Source organism: Micropterus dolomieu, linkage group LG20 (genome assembly GCF_021292245.1).
Source record: "Micropterus dolomieu isolate WLL.071019.BEF.003 ecotype Adirondacks linkage group LG20, ASM2129224v1, whole genome shotgun sequence".
NCBI classification, from domain to species: domain Eukaryota; kingdom Metazoa; phylum Chordata; class Actinopteri; order Centrarchiformes; family Centrarchidae; genus Micropterus; species Micropterus dolomieu.
Window position 1 is genome coordinate 28,772,258 of NC_060169.1, and position 20,212 is coordinate 28,792,469.

General features: G+C 43.5%; 1 protein-coding gene across 2 annotated transcripts in view; it reads right to left on the reverse strand.

Moving 5' to 3' along the window:
• Nucleotides 1-20,212, reverse strand: part of fto (FTO alpha-ketoglutarate dependent dioxygenase) — a 115,063-nt gene that overhangs the window by 90,586 nt on the left and 4,265 nt on the right. For both annotated transcript variants that reach the window (XR_006822196.1, XM_046032836.1), the window contains exons 2-3: nucleotides 3,373-3,450; nucleotides 2,114-3,140 (exon numbers count right to left, since the gene is read on the reverse strand). Coding sequence is in view for 1 of the 2 variants with exons in the window: in XM_046032836.1 (XP_045888792.1) it covers nucleotides 2,114-3,140; nucleotides 3,373-3,450 (1,105 nt within the window). In the remaining variant the exon portion in view is untranslated. The remainder of the gene's footprint in view (nucleotides 1-2,113; nucleotides 3,141-3,372; nucleotides 3,451-20,212) is intronic.

Genomic DNA, 20,212 nt, shown 5'->3' on the forward strand with positions numbered 1-20,212 from the left:
GCATTTAAAATGTTAGCCTTTGTCTCTAGAAAGTAAGAATCACTTAACAGCAGAGCAAAGATGATAAGTGATAAGTGTGATCATATTGGCTGTTAGCACAGGATCATTATGCTGTGTAAGAGGAAATAGTTGGATAAAAGCACTTGATGTTGTTTAGTGAGTGTGTTATTGGACAGTAGGTGTCCTACGATATTCCTGTTTCTGAACCTATTCACTGTAACTTCCTCCCCATTTCTTCTCTCTCCTTCCATTCTTACACAGCACGCTAAGAAAACAAGATTTGGCTCGGCTGGCCAACACCCTTCAGCAAAATCAATACTAAACTCTTTCTGGGCCTCTCTGCCCCACAGCTGCCTTTTCCTTTGCTCAGCACGGATAAATAGTAACTTAATTTCCAGCCATTGTGCTCTGAGAGCCAGCTAATGACAGCACTCCCCAAGGCCTCAGGAATGGTGGAAGATCATCCTCCACGCCGGAAAACACTCAGTCGTGGCAGATTCCTTTGGATCAGAGCAGCTGGGAAAAACACTCAGAACACTTCTCCGGCTGAAGAAAAAAATAAGGTGAGGCTGCTCAAAGAGAAAAAAAAAGCCTCTCAAAGGAAGCAGGTGTCATGCAAAACATATATTCTCTATACAGCTAAGATATTGTGTCGTGCCGTGTTTCTTTCTTCTCAGGGAACATGTGTTAAAAGTGCAACATTCCTCAAAGAAACAATATCATTAGTCTGGTTCTGGGAGTCCTCAGAGCCAGCCACTGGAATATAGCTCTATGGCGCTCTGATCAGACTTTCCTCTCTAAAGTCTGGAGCTGTGGGGTCATTCAGGACCAGAAAAGATGCAGCTGCTAAGCACGGCAAGGTGTTATGCCATAGTGTTTGAAGCCCGTGTTCACAGGGTCAAAGTTGAAATGGCCTAGAACAAATCACTGAAGCAGAGCTCTGGAGCAGGTGTTTCTGTTTAAGAAACCCCAATGAAGAAAGCCCAGCTATAAAATGTGTTGGGATGTCAGAGCAGTTGGCATTGCACCTGTATGATTCTGTAAAATTCCAATATCAAGACACAGATGCAGACTGTGTAGTTAAAGTATATGTTTGCTGAAATACACCTGTATCTCCACAGTGGAAAATCGTTTTTTTGCTCTCCTTCCAGCCTGTGGAAGGTGAAAGAAATGATCTGGTGAGTGGCTGATAAAGGGACATAGACAGGATTTTTTGTTTTTTAAAGGGTTAGAGTTAGGGTTGCAAAGAGTAATGACAAAAAGGACAAAAAGAAACAAAAAGGAGCTTCATTAATCATTAGTGTTGAGTATTATTTTTTGTAATAAGAAAAAAGATTATGTATTTTGAATAATATTGTATACATGCAAACTTGACACTGAAAAGAAGAAGACACACTTTTGATATGGCGATACTGCCTTTTATAGTTCACACACGCTCTAGAAAGCAAAGTTCTTGTCTCACTGAGATTCTCTATCAACTCGATCAGCAAAATCTATCAGCTCTTGAAAGAGTGCACTTTCCATAATTAGGAGACATCGTATTATCCATACAGTACAGTCTAGGAACACTTATCAAAGCGGGGCTCATTATTCCATATCAGATAATTGCACATCGATCATTTCTTGGGGAAATGATTTAGATGAGATGCAGTGTGTGTGATAAGGTCTGTTTGTTAGACTGCGCCATTGAGCGCATGTTAAGAGCTCAGATCCAAATGTCTGTGATCTCCCAACGCACGTCTGCGATAAGGCTGTCAGCAGCAAGCCAGTGATGACATTTGATAATGCCCTGACACTATCACATAGATAGATCTGATGGTTGCTTCACCAGAGGCCGTGTCTACAGCTGCTACAGCGCTGCTGTAGGGCCATAATACACAAGGTTAGCTGCATCTGATCCACCACAAAGCAACTCAGATAAGTTGATGGGATATTGAGGTGAAAGAGAAAATGGAATCTTAATTTCAGAAACAAATTGCCAAAGACGAGCATGATATATTAAACAAAATACATTTAAATAAAATGTTCTAAAATGTGAAATATACAGATCCAAACTACTGTTATTAAATTAGCGCAGTCGTGACAACTAAGCTATTTTATCTTTGACCCTTACCTTTGTCATCGTGACAGCTATAGCTGTAAACAGCCACTGGCGAATGGCTGATGAGGTTCTCATCGTGGTGCCACCCTACCGCCATTTTCCCCATGCCATAGTAGGGCTCCTCTTTGAGTTGGCTCATAGCTGCTGGGTCCATGTAGTTGAGTAAAGTGACATTGAACTTGACCGGACCAGTGTATACCTGCACAGGACTCGGCTGGGAACAGCCCTGACCGCTTGCTTGTTCTTCCTTGTCCTCAATGTGGTAATCTGGCAAGCTGTGCTTGAGTTGGGCCACAGGTTTCTTCTGGGCCCCTGGTCCGACAGGTTCAGTCTCTGTGCCACTGATGACCTTAGGCGCCCAGCCGGGGAACTTTCCTTCACTGTGTTCCGACCCTGCTGCGACACATGGTTTGACCTGGGAGGACTCTCCCTCCTCACTGCTGTGTTTGGACTCAGTCTCCCATTCTCCTTCTTGTTTTGACCCAGAGCAGCCTTCTTCACTGTGTTTTGATTCAATGTCCCACTCTTCACTGTGCTTGGACTCTGTGTCTCCTTCCTCACTTTGCCGGGACTCCGAGTCCCCTCCTTCACTATTCTTGGAGTCTTCACTGTGCTTAGACTCTGTGTCCCCCTCTTCTATCTGTTTGGCCTCTGCACCCCCCTTCACACATTGCGTGAGCCTGTCTCCCTCCTTCAGCTGAGACACATCAGAGCAGAAGAAGGTGTTAAGCTCCCACAATGCCTTGCAGGCAGCCCTAAAGTCAGGGTCACAACAGTTTTGTCCTTTGACCTCAATGTCCTCACTGTGCCAGGGGATGGCAAAGAGCCGTGTGTCCAGGTAGCGATAGGTGTGGCCCGGCTCACCCAGCAGTGCCCGTGACACGGCAGTGAATACATCTCGCTCACGGACGCGGACCAAATCCCTCAGGAGGCAGCCCTTCCTCCTCAGGGTGAGTAGAGCTGCCTGCACCCGGCCATGGAGCTCAGTGGGCAGCGAGCAGGATCTCCTCAGAACCAGGCCGGAGTAACTGGAGTCCCACTTGAAAACACAACACATTCTTATCATAACTGATCAAACAAATCTCACTAAAACTGAATTATAATTTTATTTGCTAAAAAACATGTCTCTCTCTCAGATCTTTAGCAAAACGTTACACGGCGCAGGCCTGTAGCAGCAGGTTAGAGTAGGCAAATGCTGCTGTAGGCCCGTTAAAGTAGAAGTCTAAGCAGCATTTTCATTATTATTATTATTAGAAGTGTGGCTGGCTCACCAGTTGTTGAAAGCCCTGATTTGAAGGTCCCAGAAAGGGGATCTTCTGGTTTCCCAACTCCTGCAGTAGCCTCCGCCTCTGTGGAACACAACACAGTAAAATAGGCTGATAAGCAGGAACCTTCTGCATGTAGCTATAGTGTATTTTTTTTTACATGTTTGTGTCTAACTTATCAATTACCCCAGCCTTTTATTTTCTATTAAAATATATTTAGTGTATAACCTTTGGGGAATTTGGAGGCAGAGATGGTGTGGCGGGCAAAATATAAATGACTGGAATAAGAATCTGTTGGGGTTTTTTGTAAAGGGAGCTTTTGTAACACAAATCTCTTATGGCCCTGTATGGCTTACATATGCCACATCCACCGAGGCGCTTCATTTTCAAGCAATAACAACACAGTCTTTGGATACAAGACTTGTATACAAGGCTTTTCCTTGCAGGGACGGACGGAGCATTTGGTGACCTGAATACATTCCCAACCGTCTTGCTTGCCTCACAATAGATAAAATCTTTGGAAATAAATAGGCAACTTCTTTAGTGTGCTGTGTACAAAAACGTCACATACCGGAGAACGGGGACTAACAAAAATAAACTGTTAATCTAAAGTCAAACCACACAAACTGAATCACCTGGTATTTGAGGATCAAATTCATAAATTAGCTTATTTTAACAAATGATGCTTTCAAAACTGGTAACCAGTCATTTTCATTGACGTCTCACAGTTTTATGATTTTGTGAAGGCTGCCGTGGGGTTCTTCACAACCTTATAAAAGATGCCCAGTGCCATACATAGCTCCTCCAGTAAAAGTGTCAACCTAGTGGAGGGATGAAAGTACTTTTCATTGGGACGCATTCCATTCCGACCTGTAAATCCAATGGCAACTGGAATAAAAACTATATGCCCACATAAATTTCCCAACCCTGCCACTTCTTCCCCTTCGTTATGTGCTCCTGTGTAAGTATGTGTAGGTGGAGGAGTTGTATCTGTGTGTGTATGTGGGTTAAGAACCTCACATTCATTCCGAACAGGTACACACACACACACACACACACACACACACAACACACGGCCTCTGCATGGTGTCTCCGCAGGAAAGAGAAATGTCACCGACATGCCACTGTCTTTTTACATCTTTAAAAGTGTTGTATGAATGGCCTGTGAATCAACTACCGAGCAGTTGTTATAGTTTAAGGAGAACTGACCCTGTGTATATTTCCAAGACATTTACAACAAGCGCCTCAGATTTCTTCTGCCCTAATAATGCCAAAGACCTCATGTGGCACACTATATGGAAACCGGCTGCCAAAATATGTCCTGACTTTAAGAGTGAAATAAAATGTCCAGTTAATAACATTAAAGTGCAGATATAAAAAGATGTGTGTCCTGACTCAAAAGGGGGCAGGATCAAAAAGAGGGCAAGTGGTGAAAGCGTGTGCATTAAAGACAGTAGGGAGGAAAACAGATCCCGATAATGGAGGCGGAAGAAATGGGAGGGCATCAGATCTGAAGCAGTTTGGTGAATTTACCTTCAGGGCTGAATCTTACCTTAGGCTAAACAACACAACACCTGCTGAAAGTTTTCTTAAAGGATGCACATGAGTGTACAGGCCTTCCAAGTTATTCTGGAACAAACAAAAACAGACTTGCAGACAGTTGGAATCGGAAAAACAAAACAACATGCACTATTCATGGCCAGACTGCATTCAAAGGCTGTTGGAAGAAATTGACAACTTGACACACATTGGTGTCAAATTCTAACTCATGACAGAAGCTCAAGATATCAAGGTGAGGCTCTGGGCTAGTATTGTATGTGTATGCATCTGTGTGTATCTATGTGCGTATCTGTGTGTGTTTTTTATCTGTGTGCTGCTGTGAGTCTGTACAGATCCATATCCTGGCATCCAGCTAGTGTAGATGTGCGCATGTGTGCACATAAGTAAGATCATTACTTTACTTTAGTCACAGTGTGCAAACCACTACTGTGTACACAAGCACAAAAGTGCGCGTTCATACTGTGTGTGTGTGTGTGTGTGTGTGTAAGGCTCCAATAGATACATGCCCATCCTGAAAAAAAAAAAAAGCACGCAGCCGGGGTAGCGAGCATGATGCCTCAACCCCAATCGCACACAACCAGGGCTGTCACACACGTGTCAAATACATCAAGCTACTCAGAAATTCCACAGAAAAAAAGAAAGACACGAAGTTACCAGAGCCCTCTGAAGCAGATGGAGTCTCTCAGTATCAGAGGACTGCTGTGTCTGTCTTCCTGTCTCTGTGTCTGCACCTGATTCAAGAAGGAAAACCACGAGGCGCAAAAAAGGTCTGCGTTTCCACTCAGACCCAAGAAACGAGATTACCAATCCCATAATAACACGGATGCTTCACGGTAGCCGTGCCAACCGTCTGCGCTGAGTGATATATCTGATGCTTTTTTTCCCCCTTTTTTTTTAATCTCTCTCTTCCTTGATGGGATTATTCCCTCAGCCGGACTGTTTATCACCGAAAAACATATTAGGTAGAATAGAACTCAATTGGTTTGCTTTCATCTTGGCCTATAAGAGATATCAAACTGTGTACCATGTATTTATTAATTTAATTTATTCCCCATCTGTGACACTTCAACGGACACTTTCTTCAAAGCTTTCCTTGCAGAGTAGATTAATGTCCAGCGCTTAGCATCAATAGCTCAAAAAAGCCAGATAACTCCGCTGCTGCGGGGATAAAAACACTTCCAGTCTAACTTATGTCTGCCCCAGAGAGTGTCCACTGGACTGACGTTGTATGTGGTATGACTGCTGAAGGGCGACACAGAGTCTTAATGGACTTGTCGAGATTTGACAGATGCTTCATAACTTGTAGACAAAAGCTACAATGCGGAGTAAGCCCTGAAGATGGCTTGATAAGTGTCACCCCATGTGGAAGCACTTCTTGTGTTTTCCAGTGCCCACTTTTTGGTTAGACGGAAGCTCTTCTTTCCATCGTGGCTGGTATCTAAATATTCTTTAATGTGTGGCAAGAGTTATACCATATTTTCTTCAAGACCTCTAACCAAATGGGGGCAGCACTTTCTCTTTCAATGTAGGTGCTCCAGAGTGCAGAGACCGACAGAAAACCTTGAATCTCAAACAGGCCTTTTGCATTCCCGGGGATGGCGTGATGAGAGATAGCTGTGTAATAGAGCTCTGTGTTTAAACAGCAAGCCATTGGTACTTGTGTGACACCCATTTCAGAACTGGTCCTCTTCTGCAAAAGTGATGGTGAATCAACAGTTTTGACAAGTCAGCTGTAAAATTTTGGAGTCAAACAGACAGGACATCAAAGGCGCTTCCTCCCTCGTCCATTTGGCACCGGATCGCAGAATGTAGGGAGCTCGTGTGAAGCGACCCAGGGTGTAAGAGAAGGGCAGGGAGTGCCCACCGCACCAGAACATTTGTGTTTGCATGTGTGACGCATAGAAAGAAATACAGTCTGTAGGACCCTTGAACTCAGCTTGGAACTTTGAAAGTAACTGAGGAAAAACAAACACATGAGGAGCTACTTAAAAAAAAACACTTAAAACACACCCAAGGCTCATCATCTAAAAGAAGTCAAGTTTGTTCCATAAAGGTGTCTATAGTTCGAGGTCTACCTCATCTTCAGGGTATGTCACTAACTTGAACTATGGTGAGATAACACAGCACCTAGGTGCCACCACACACAAATACCTACACAAGCACACACATACACGACCACACACGCAGAGAGAGGTCCCACTTTTATTGCAGTGCTTCTTGCTGAGTGAGTTTTAAAAATTGTTTTTTTAGACTTTTAGACTTTCTTTTAGAATATGCAAAAATATGTCCATCCTACCAACTGCACAGCCTGAAAAACAGCAGCTCCTGTACTTCTTACAATTTTGGAAATGCCACACTAAAATAAACACTGCAAAAATTAATAATTTCCATATGACATTTTCCTTATGACTTATGACATTTTGTTTACAGCTACTTGTGGCATTCATTTATTTTAAAAACACAAGCTAGAATTTTGGTGACTCAATGGGACTGGACAGCCTGGTCAATGGCTAACTGTAATGTGTGGGAGCCGAGCAGAGCCGTTGGTAATGTGTAACTCCGTGTCTCCACACTCCTGCTCAGGACCATCCCATGAATAAGAATTGGACAGTGAGAGCCAGAGGTTATTCAGGAAATTGTTACCAGAAACATTTGAAAACAATTGGTTTTCAGCTACTTTCCTGCTGATACATAAAAAAACGATTCCTGGATAATCTGTATTATGCTGAGATGTAATTACAGATTCAATTTGGCATGTATGTCTAGCCTACATTCGCAAATCATGTTTAATGCAAGGTCATCCATCGAAGCTCATGCAAACAATATGGATCAGATGTTTATGTCAGTTATTAAGAACATAATCCTCCATGATTCTCTTATAGACATATTGCAGAATATCTACAAGATTTCATCAAATTCAGAACCTTCTGTTTTGTTCTGGGTTTTTTTATTTAAAAAGAAAAATAAACAAAAACAGAAAAAAACTATATAATAGATAGATAGATAGATAGATAGATAGATAGATAGATAGAAGAGATAGATAGATAGATAGATAGATATATTAGAATTTTAAAAAATTATCGTAAGATTAATCATATAGTTATGTGCAAAATTTAATAATGTAGTAGTGTATTGCGCATTTTTTATTTAAATCTACTGCTATTTACACAAAAGTGCAATAACACGTGGTTTGCAAAAACATTAAACAAATAAGGTGCGTTTTTACCAGCAGTATTCCCTTTACATAGTAGCAATAAAATATTTCTTGTAAATCTCAAAATAAACATTAATGTAGTCAAATATAAAACCAAAGCTGTTTGCCACTACCAGGGCATTACCTTTTATCTAGCTCATTAAAACAAGTTCAGAGCCACAATCATAACATCATAACAGGCACCTGAGCAACAGGTTAACATATATAAATCTGTTTTTTGTTGTTTTTTTCTGAACAGGTATCAGCAGAAACATTTTTCTTTTATCAGGGAGCAGCATAAACAGTCTGTGTTCAGCAAGTGTCCCTGTTAGAGTGAGGACAAGTGGACGCCTCACGCATACGGCCGCCAGCTGCCGAAGTTGAATTGTGTTGAACTTTTTGTAGGCTACACAACATGGGGCACAAATCACTGGAAGAAAGACGGATCCTCTCTGTTGAGTTTCCAGAATCTATTACTGTTTACTAAATAGGACATCAACAGGAGGGATGTTGCATGGCAGAGCAGCAAAACTAGATGAAGGCCTATCAGGTAAACTTGTGTATAATTTGAACTTACATTAAATAAGCTACAGCTGTGTAGCGCACAGAAGCCGTTGCCATGGTAACTATCCATACAGCGCCTGCCATTTACTCGTGGAGCGCTGTCTCCCTTTTGCCGGAGCACAGAGCAAGCCCACAAGGCCAAGCAACTACGTTGTGATTTTAAGAACTTTCCTAAGACCGACATCTTCCCCTATACTAATCAGAATGCAGTGTGCAGCAGTCCACTTCGCTATGGCATTTGTACGCTTGTCTTGCTCCAACACGCTGCATCTAGCGTAGTCTGCCGAATCCTCCCTCCACTGCTTGTTTGGGTGAGTGATTTGCAGGCTGTTCAACATCCCACCCCTCCTGTGACCCATGGTGTGACTCTATGTGTATTCAGAGCCAGGGAGCAACAGACCATCAAAGTAATAACAATAATAAAAACTACGTTACGTGCGAAAAAAATAATTGTTGCCGTTAATTAATTAATGTGTCAATGAGATAATAATACATTAACGTGCTCAGCCCTAATATATAAATATATACATACACAGAAATACCTGATTATTAATGCTTTGCCATTAACTGCTGCATATTTGTTCAAATCAGTGAAGAGAGCATTCTGTATATATTGACAGACATGTTCAGCATGTGTTCAGTCAGGGTCCACAGGTGATGACAAATGGCAGACAGGCTGGCTCTGGCCCGTTAATTGTTGTTGGAGGCTGAGGGCAGCGTTGTTCATTTCACCTCGCCACAGGTCGGCGGGGGACGTGATCATTAATATTAGAACATTTCCATCCATCTACCTGAACAAGAGGCCAGTCATTTAAAGGGCTGGCGCTGGGTAGACCTTTCACGCCCTGTTTATAACACTGATCTAAGCACATTACCAGAGCTGCGGGGGACCACTGCCAGTCATTAATTAGATTCGCACACACAATGTGACCAACTTTATTGGGGCCCAGTCACATTAGAAAAATGTCACAAGATAAGGTACAGTAACACACACCCGCCATTTTAACTAAACATCAAAAGTCCTGTCCAGTTATTTTTCTGTCAGCCATGTGTACTCTCTCTCTCTCTCTCTCTCTCTCTCTCTCTCTCACACACACCTACTTAAAGCTACTCTTCCAGTCATCCCAGGGTACGTGTAATTCTGTCAGGTGGAGAGTATGTGTGCATGCGTGTGAGACAGAAAGAGATGAAGGAAAGAAGTCCTGGACCTCATCTGTTTTTTGAACTCTCCCACTCGCCATCTCTCTCACTGCCCCTGACCGGCTTACAGAGGTCTCCAGATCAATCATTCAAAAGTATTTACAAATGCACAAAAGCCAGACATGGACAGGTTGGCACATGGCCACTCTGTTTAAGTGCTTTTCAATGTGTCTGTGGTGTCAACATCTATTTCACACTTATCTACACCTCAAAGGGGAAAAAAAGATGTTTCGGTGACCTTTAGCAAGTGTCAAATCTCGGAGAGAAAAAGAGAGGGAAAGAAGAGAAAGAGGGGAGGGCGATTTAAGAGATCTGTCAATGTACGCCTTACATAACCTTTTTATTTAGCTGGGGGAGATTGACTGAGCATTCTCTTTATCAAAAACATACTTGCAGCTTTACACTCACATACGCAGACAATTTCACACCCAGGACATAGAAGGTTTCTCTGTTCTTTGCTGGAGGAACTGGGGGGTTTCAAGGGCATCTTGAGCTTTAAACGCAGTGCAGGATTCGAACTAGCAGCCTTGTCGTCGTAGAGCCTTATGAACTCTTGGCTGCCACCACAGACACGCAAGGGCCGTTTGCCATTTTGCCTTAATTGTTAGTTTGCAGCCGGGCCATAATGTTTCCATTAAGATTATGTCGATCGAGAAAAGCTTTTTAGTTTTCACCTTCAAATTACAGCCTGCTTTCACGAGGTCAGCTGTTTTCCATGTGGAATGGCCAGTTTTAATGCAGACGCAGTCCCTTGGTATTCAGGCAGGGTCCGGTTCAGCGAGGGGAAAGTCGACGGAAAGAGTGAGAAAATAAAGAAGGGGGAGAGGGATGGAGGGAGGAAAGAGAAGAGAGGAAGGAGAGCGTTGATTGAAAGACTGTGATTAGCAGTTTTCAGCGGGGCACCGGGGCCACAGAGTTGTTCTAACAGGGTTGTCGCGTCTCGAGGTGCAGTCAAGGAGAAGTCAGCGCTTTAGAAAGCTCCCTCGATTTCTCCATTTCCCCCTCCCTCCCTCATTCACTCTCACCACCCAGCCACACTTTTCCTGCCCCCCCAAAAAATCAATATGGCTGTGCAAAGTGCAGCTTGGCCCAGGGGGAGGGCCAGCTAGCTATAGGGGCTAGATGTGGAGCTTAAAGGGAGGACAAGAGGCGTCCTCCAGGCCTGTCCCACAGGCAGTGTCAAGGACAAACCAGAACTGAGGCCACAAGATTGCCCTTCCCCTCTGCATCTCGCCCTCTCTCTCTCTCTCTCTCTCTCTGCTGCCCAGGCTTGGCTGGCTCAGCGGGGCAGAAGAGATCGATAAGCAGGTGGAGCGTTTAAAATCCCCAGCTCAAGAGGCTGACGTTACGCTCCTCAGAGCCCAGTAGACCAACACATCGCTCAGGGCAGAGCAGCTGGACAGATGGATGGATGAGTGGGTGCATGGTGGTCGCACCTAGTCATTGAAAGGTTTGCGATTTGTGACAATAAACAATTCAATAGCACTTAGCCATACACATTGTCTGAGGGGTGTAGAGCCAGACTCTTCACACACACTGCCATTGTCTCAACATGTCACAGATCAGTAGCACCCATGCAGGTCAGGCAGCTATAGGCCAAAACACCCTGGTACTGTATCTCACTCTAAGGCAGCTTTACTGCTGCAGCTGTGATACCGATATAGAATAAAACGTCAGAAATAGCCTCAAAAGAAGAAAAAAACTGGCATACTATCATTGTCAACAGCAGTGTTCCTCATTTCCATACAGTAGGCTTGACGAAGAAGCGTGTACATGATGTGGATGAAGTGTGCAAGGAGGATTTCAGTCCTGCCGTGTGTCTCCATGTGTGAGTGACTGATCACAGTAGAAGTGGCTTGTGTCTCTAATCCAGTACCACTGTTAGACAGTGCAAAGACCCGGCTCTGTGTACACGGCACGGGTTGATCAAACCCCATCATGTGACAAGCAACCTCTTCAAATGACGATGATTTCCCAGCTCTGTGTCCTTCCGGCTCCATATTAGATCATCTTCTGACACTACCAAGGCTGGTACTGTACTTCATCTGGGATAAAGATGATGCGCAATCCGACCGGAAGGGTTGGGAGTCAAGGGGTAAACGAGAGGCTAAGACAGGGGTACCGTGCCAGATTGGCTGACAACTGTGACAATTATCATGCGGTATATTATAACCTTATGCTAAATATAAGATTTGATACAGTATGTTGCTTGACAAAAAAACGTCAAGGATATTTTACCATCAACTAAGCTGTGTGTCACATTACCACACAACACATAAAATGAGCCATTTTGAAGGAAACACATATCAGAAGATCATACTACATATCAAAAATAGAGAGGATCCTGTCTGCTTCAATTTTTCCAAGAGTAGGCCTGTGGCCTATTCATCACAATATGATAAGCTGTTTTACTTTTTGCCACCTCTTGTATTATTTGCTGAGACCTAGTTGTTGAAACGCAGTTTTGAATATGGTATTATTAACAAGCTGAAGCAGTGGTCTACATTTCAAAGCTGACAATCACCTAAGCCACTAGAAAAACATATGGTGCAAAACAGATGTGGACTGAACAACTAGGACAGGTCTAATTCCATCTCATGTAGTATTTGACCCAGATAAAATGGCATTATGATGAGACCTCAGATTAATATTGAATTAAGGGCCGAATATGATTTGTGGCTGTTTACACGACCGTTAGCCTGTCTTCCTGGAATCCTGAAGCAGATAAGTTTGCTATAATGGCATTAGTCAAATCCTGAAGTATAGCAGACAGCATTTGTCTTGCATGAGAAGCCACCTCATTTGTTTATTTATTTTTCCTTCACTCATTCTGAACAAAGGAAAATATTCTACCAGGAATTGAATGGCCTAATCCTCTTTTCACTCTTCCCAGTAGCTTGAATGGTGACAGATTAACATCCTGGAGTTTTACAAACCCAGCCATTTGAAAATGTAATTGATGTTGCCACACCGCATGCATGTGTTTAAGTTGAGGGTTAATATTAAAACTTAAAAACCACACATGCACTCCAGTAAGGAGGGATGGGGCCAGGTTGGGTCAGACCCAAGATACTTAGGTTCTGGGGCAAGACGAACCATTCTGTCACGTACGTATCAAGGAGTCGCAAGCTGTCCCACGCCTTCGCTAGGCGCCATAGTTACTGTTCACTTCTGCTAATTATTACACCCAACCGGAGGGGTTAACGGGGCGGAGCCTGGCCAGACCATGTTCTGGGGCATTTAACAGCTGGCAGAAACGGAGGTGAATGCATTACACACTGGCCTCATCCAATAAAAATAAAACACCCTGACATCTGAGGTGTACTTAGCACAGAGGGGAGAGAGGAGGTGAGGGAGGCAAGACATGAGCGAGGAAGAGAGGGAGGGCGGTGTAGGGTGAAGGGGAGAGCGCATGTGATAACATGATGTCCAAGTGCCACCTAGTGACAATTTTCCAGCTTCTCTGGTCCTTAAGGCTCGAGAGCATCAGGGGTGAGGGTGGGGGGAGAAGGCGGTGTGGGGGAGTCGTGGTGGCGGTGGACCTACCCAGGACAGAGGGATTCAATATCATTAGCATATTGTTCTTTTCTTTGAAGGACATCTCAGCGAACATTCAATTCTATTCAAGTTTCACGTCACATTTCAACATACAGTAAAACGATTTTTAATCACTTTAAATCTTGTTTCCAAAACCCAACCAAGCAAAAACTCAGCCTTCCTCAAGTGACCCCACTGTCTGTTCAGTTGGGGGAGCGGGCCTGTAACACTGCACTGGTATGCTGCTGGCCCTGGGCTCCTAGGTTCCCTCCCCTCATTAACCCAGGTATAAATCACACTCTGACGGTGCCCAGAGGTGAGAGGGATGAGAGTGGAGGTGAGCTTGAAATAATGCTTATGTCACGGCGGGTCAGCCCTCCATTATGGCCGTTTCAAAAACTATTAATCTTGCTTGTAGTCAGTGGCCTAGAAATAATTACTTCATCTAACCCATGTAATACAGCATGACCAGCAGTCGAGTCTGGTCAATTTGAGGCTGGGGAGGCAGGACGGGGATGAGGGGGGGGGGGCACAAATTACCGGGCCCCGTCTCCTGCTACTGGGTGAATGATGTCCTGCTCACTTCAGCTGTGGCTCTTTTACACTCTCAACACTGATTTAGATAGATACACACGAACACACACTCTGAAAGGCAGATCATGTACAAGCACCCAAATTTACGCACATTAATACATGATTAAATACACATACAGTGAGCGAGGTACACACAAATGACATTCTTTTAAACAAGGGTTCAAAACCCTTTCAAAATTTAATCTCAAACTCTCACAAGCGATAACACAGAATAAAATGTGTTTTAGTTACCTTGATGAAAAATACACCATCAACACTATATGATACCTGGCATAACCTAGCAAATTAATTTGATATGGAAAGTTGTGCCACCGGCTATCCTACCTAAACTTTGTATTTCATTTTGTCATTTTAAAGGCATGCAATGTTCAAGAAAGAATTGTGATTGAACATCATACATGTTAAAATTACGCTGCCAAAACAAACAGGGTTTTTTTTGTTGTTATCAGTCAGAAGCAATTTTGAGCCATGGTATTACACAAAGGTATTTAAAACCCACACTGGCTAAACAGAGGAGCTACTGCAAACTCAGACTCCATGAACGTCACAGGAAGTATGTATGGAGTGACATAAATAAATGCAGCCCTCCAGTGGCTGTCACAGCCGGCATTGCAGGTGCAAATTTAATTAGTCAAGGTGAAGTCTCCCTTGTTGTCTGCGAAGGGGGGGGTCCACGCCATGCATGACTGTAAACACGCACTATATCCTAATCAGGTGTCACCGCTGCGTTTGATCAGCCCGCGAAAACTTGTCACGAATCCCCGGCAGAGAGTGGGCCGAGGGGGAGAACAAAGGAAAAGAGCTGTCATGAGAGAACAGGGTGGTGCTGGTGATGGCAGTGGCGGTGGATGAAGAGAGTTTGCCCATTAGCGGTCTCTGTCGCCTATCTTCCACTCCCCTTAACGTCTCTCCTCCTCTTGTTGTCTTTCTTTCTCTGTGTGGCTACCTACAGTATACACCTCATTGTATCCCGTTGCAACCACAGCTGTCATACTGGTGCTTCACAACCGCCAGCAAAGCTTCCAAAAGAAAACTCCAAAGTAGTACACTACTTTTGTTTACCTCCCAAAAAAAATCCATGCACATGTAAAGAGATACAAGCTGCGCCCGTTTTGTTTTTATCAAGCACCATTCTAAGTAGCAGAGTCCTCCTGAAAAGCCCGGAGAACCAGAGGCAGACATGCTGTTCTCCTCCCGCCCAGCGCCTCCGGGCTGCACTGAGGCAGTGCAGGAACACACACGCCATTAGACACTGTTTACCTTTCAGTTTGGGTGATATTGAATACATTAGCCGAGTGAACCTCATAAGAAACACAGGCGAGTGACAAGGCCCAATCGTCTTTGCGACTACCATGGTAACTGAGATTACAGGCTAACAAAGAGCAGACAGGGGGAAAAAATATTTAAAACCCGAATAGTGATACATAAATTAATTAAAGGACAAAAAAACAAGTGGAGAATTAAAGTTGGAACATCTGTCAGCGACTTAGCTTCCCAACGTAATACCAGTGTTAGAACATTTATACCCTTGAAGTTAATGATCCCCTCTTTAATTGACAGTCAAGGAAAACTGGCTGCGGCAGCATCCTGCCGAGACGCCGATAAGAGGCCCCCTTCCCCCCTCCCAAAAATAAAATAAAAAAACAGTTTAAAGAACCTTGGCACTAATCCCTATTGTCATCCCAGTGCAGCAGAAGGACTTACAAACACAGATAACTCCGCTGAAGCTGTCTATTTCTCAGGAGTTATGGGGACAGCCGAGCCGCTGTGCGCCTCAAATCAGTCACTCAGATTAGCCCAATCCCTCTGTGCTGTCAGTCAGCCGAGACAGTAGCCTGTCATCACATTTACATGAGTCCATCTCATATGTGACAATGCCCCCTATATATGACAATGGCTGCAAGGAAGGGGTCCACTCGCAGACAGATAGTGACTGTACAGTAAGGCAGACGGGCTGTTGTTGGATTAAGCTCATGGTGTGCGCTCTGCTCATGTCTTCACTGACACTCCAACAACAAGTTTAAGAAGTCTTAACCATTGCTGTTTTTCCATAGTGTAGAGAGAATGTAGGAGATGTATGTCAGATGAAACACACATACACCTACACTGACGAACACACGCGCGCAGACACAGGGATAAACTTTTAAAAAAACTTGGAAGTACAGAATGATTGTTCGATGAAAACCACAAGCTTACTCAAAACTTGGCTTCAAGCATGACTTTGATCCACCTACTTCACTTAACATGATGAAGCTCAAAGAATAAAAGGGAAAACAAAGAGTAAAACTAAGTGCATCCTATACAAAACATCTGCTTCTCCTTCTTGAATTGATACAGGTATGATGGAGATTAAAAAGGCCAAATCTAAAAAAAAAAAAAATAGACGCAAATTATTAAGGGATTAGTTCCTGCAGAGTAGGAGTTTGTACTTTTAAATGAACGTGTGGTACTTGACGGCACCTGAGAGCTCACAGTGAGCTGACTGCTTTTTATGCTTCTGTGGCTCACTCCACTTCAAACAGTCCCGCAACAAATGACAGTGGATGCCCTCTACATAACAGGGCCAGGGCAAGCATGACACAGGGGTTGACAACTGAACCCTCAAACTCCCTAACCCCTACCCCTGCCATGGCACATGCACACACACACACACACACGCACACACAAATAGCCCCGCAAACAGCCCTGACATGACCGCTCGGCAGCCCTTCCTAACCCCTCCTTGTGTTTTTTCTCTCTCCATCTCACTGGAGACAACCCTCAATTCAGGACCGTTTTAGCCAGGCAAGTGGATGTGACCCGCTGCCCCCCAGTCAGGCTCATCTGAATAAACAGAGTTGAAGAAACAGGCAGAGGAGGGAAAATCTGCCTACATTACGATAGGAAGAGAGAAGATGGGATTCAGCCAAGGGGCTCCTTTCTTTATGCACGTTTGATCAAGTGCTTGACAGCGCCAGTGGATGGAATTACGGACTGTTGAACAAAAAGTTGTGGTGTGAGTGAAAGTGTGTATGTGTGTGTGTGTGTGCGTGTAGTTCAGTCTGGACAGCTGGGTTTCCGTGGCCTGACTGTGTAAGGCTTGTGACAAGCCTGCCGCACAACACCACCACATACAAAAACGCAACCCGCCCACCAGCCTTCGCAGTCCATCACTCAGGACGGCCGAGGGAAGTGCCGTGAGAAGAGGTCAGACGTGGAGGAACGAGGGTGGGAGGAGAGAGGAGAAGAGGATGAGGAGGAAGACGAAGGAGGGAGGGCTGGTCAGGGGTTAAGTGTAGAGAAGACAGCGATGAAAGGCAACTGTCATGCACCAGTGCTCGCCCAGGAGCACCTGTCTCGAGAAGAACATGCAAAGTGTGCCGGTCACGTCCTGACAATACCCCCCCCCCACTCACACACGCACACACTCTCAGGAAAGGGCTGATGCTCCACCGAAAGGCATCACCTGTCTGACAGCATGCCAGTCAAGCTGTCGTTGGCTCCTTCGCATATGCAAGGAAAAGTTAGGCTGATGAAGAAAAAACACACGGGGGGCTCAGAGGAAGAATCACTGAGACATGAACAGACTACCTGAAGTGAGCAGACACTTCTCAAAGACTTGATGCAGAGTAAATGCTGGAACGAGCAATACAAAAAGCTCCATGAAAGCAAATACAGGATAACCAGGACCCCCACTCCAGGCTGGAAGTTGGTGTGGATATCATGCCTAGGACTACAAATCTTTTTTCAGTATTTTTATGATATGTGTTGAGTGAAATTTGATTAATGGCTATTGTTGTAATTGAGTGCATTGATGTTTTAGTTTATTTTTTAAACATCTTTGCTAATTGAACAACATAGAAAAGTCAACCCCTAAGCCTGATACAATTACTACCCTACCCTTCCTATTAAGTAACACAGTATATTAAGAAATGATATGGTTGATTTTACAAGTATACTGCCTGTGGTATTTCGTTAATGTTGGTTAGCAGATGAAGCCAAGTGTACCTCCAGCTAGCTAAGCTAATAGCAAGGCTAAACCCTAGCTCTGGCTAAAGGAGGTAAGGTCCTATGTTCAGCCTCTACAAAGCAACGTGCTAAATGCCAGGTATTTTAACACGCTTTCATTGCTCACGTTTATGGAAAAGAACTTATGATGTACAAATTAACAGTTACTATTTAAAGGACCTTGTGAACCTGGTCTCCCGCAGCTTTTGTGAATGAAGGGTTTTGGACTTTCCATTGAAACCAGATGTTGGACAACACTGTAGCAGTAGGCACTTTTACTTTACTGGAAAGGTGAGTCATTACAAAGGAAAATAAATTCACAAATAAACAGCATGAAGAATGCTCTGTCCCATGCAGGTGGTTGTTCATAGTGAAATCCGCTAAAATGTGCTAAAATTAGCAACAACCAGGTTAGCTAGGATGTATCCTGAGTAGCATTGATTATTGTTGACATTTTTGCTTTGGAGGATGAGTCTGAATAAGTCTGATGCAATTTACTACCTCTGTAATTGCTAATCTTTCCAACAAGCTTATTGAAGATATTGATCTTTTATGTGTTATGTTCTCTTAGCATTAGCCGCAACACACACACACACACATAAATGTATAGAAACGCACAAAACCATGTATTAAAGACATACTGCACATTCAGTCTCTCTCTCTAACACACACACACACACACACACACACACACACCAGAATGCCAAATAAACAGAAATGGAAAATAACGACTCGCCCGGATCATAGCCTCGAGTGGCTAATGAACCCCCTGGAGGCTCTAGCCTCTGTGTATGAGGTGAGAGGGTCATTCCCATGTTTATTCAGCACCAGTCCAATGAGCCACCAACATCTATTGATTGAACTGATTATTCTATGTCTCTCTTGTGACGGGACACATGCATGACAGATGAACTCTACTTGGGCAGGTCACAGTCGATATAGCCTAATCGCATTGAATCTGACGGCTGATCTGGTTGGCCAGTTTGAATGATCCACATCAAGGCCTTGTTTGCGAATACGCAGACATCTGTAGATAATGCCTCAACACTAATATGAGGTACGCGGATAGGGGCTGTCAGACACCTGAGCTGTCAAGGGCTGTTTGGGCAATCCTAGTGACTGCTTCCATAGGAGAAAACCATAGGGGTGGTACAATGTATGTATTGGTACATAAGATGGTATTTCACAGGCAGAATATTTCTTAATATTTTTAAACAATGAAGCGTCAATATAATTGTTTTCTTATTTGGGAAGAATATCGTAAAGGGGTGCTAGTATTCTCCAAAAGAAATCCAGCTAATGATCATTGCATCAGTTCAAGGCATAATTTGAAGTGGCCAGCTAGTCAGAGGGGAGTAGATGGCAGCCTGTACTTGGAGAAAACCTCTGCATATGCATACCCTTTCAGTTACAGTATGACTCACTACGACATTCAATCCCCAAGCCACACAAAACTGTAAAGCTTAGCATGACGCTATCTCTGTTTTTCCATTTAAATGTTTAGTAAGTTTCTGAGCACATATGGGAGTCCGTGGCAAGTCATCTTAGCCATGTACCCTGAGACTATGCAGGCAGGGCCGTTAAAGTTGATATCCTTCCAGATGCAAACCAAATGTAGACATCATGCACCTTTAAAATGTCATGCATTCAACACAGACTGCTATAATAAAAATAAAAGGTGGTAGGAAGTGGGGGAACGACGTGCAAGATTTCTCACGTTGATCATGATAAGCTAACTCAACCCTTATATGGCTGATAACAGAATGTCATCAACAGAACATCATCTCATGGGTCATAAACAGTAACTTGATGCAGCATTTTATATTAAGGAAACAGCTTGCTCATGTTTAAATGTCACCAGTTGTAGGACATATTATATTGAATTTAATACATGGCAGATGAAGTGGGTAACAATCAATCCCATCCTTCCTTCAGTGACATCTTTAAAACTAAGATGTAGCCTAAGTTGGTAAAGGTCAAATTATCCAATCTCCTACAAGCTAAAATAAATTTACAAAACAAAACACTTTAGTTTCTCCAGAATAATGAAGTAAAATGAATGCAATATTATAAATATCTCAGTAAACACTTTGCATCTCATATTTCATTAATTTCACTAACAAGTAATAATAAATGTCAATAACTCTACAAGTTCTAACATTCTTGTAACAAACTGCGCAGAACCATGAATGCACAGCAGTTTTAGTATGT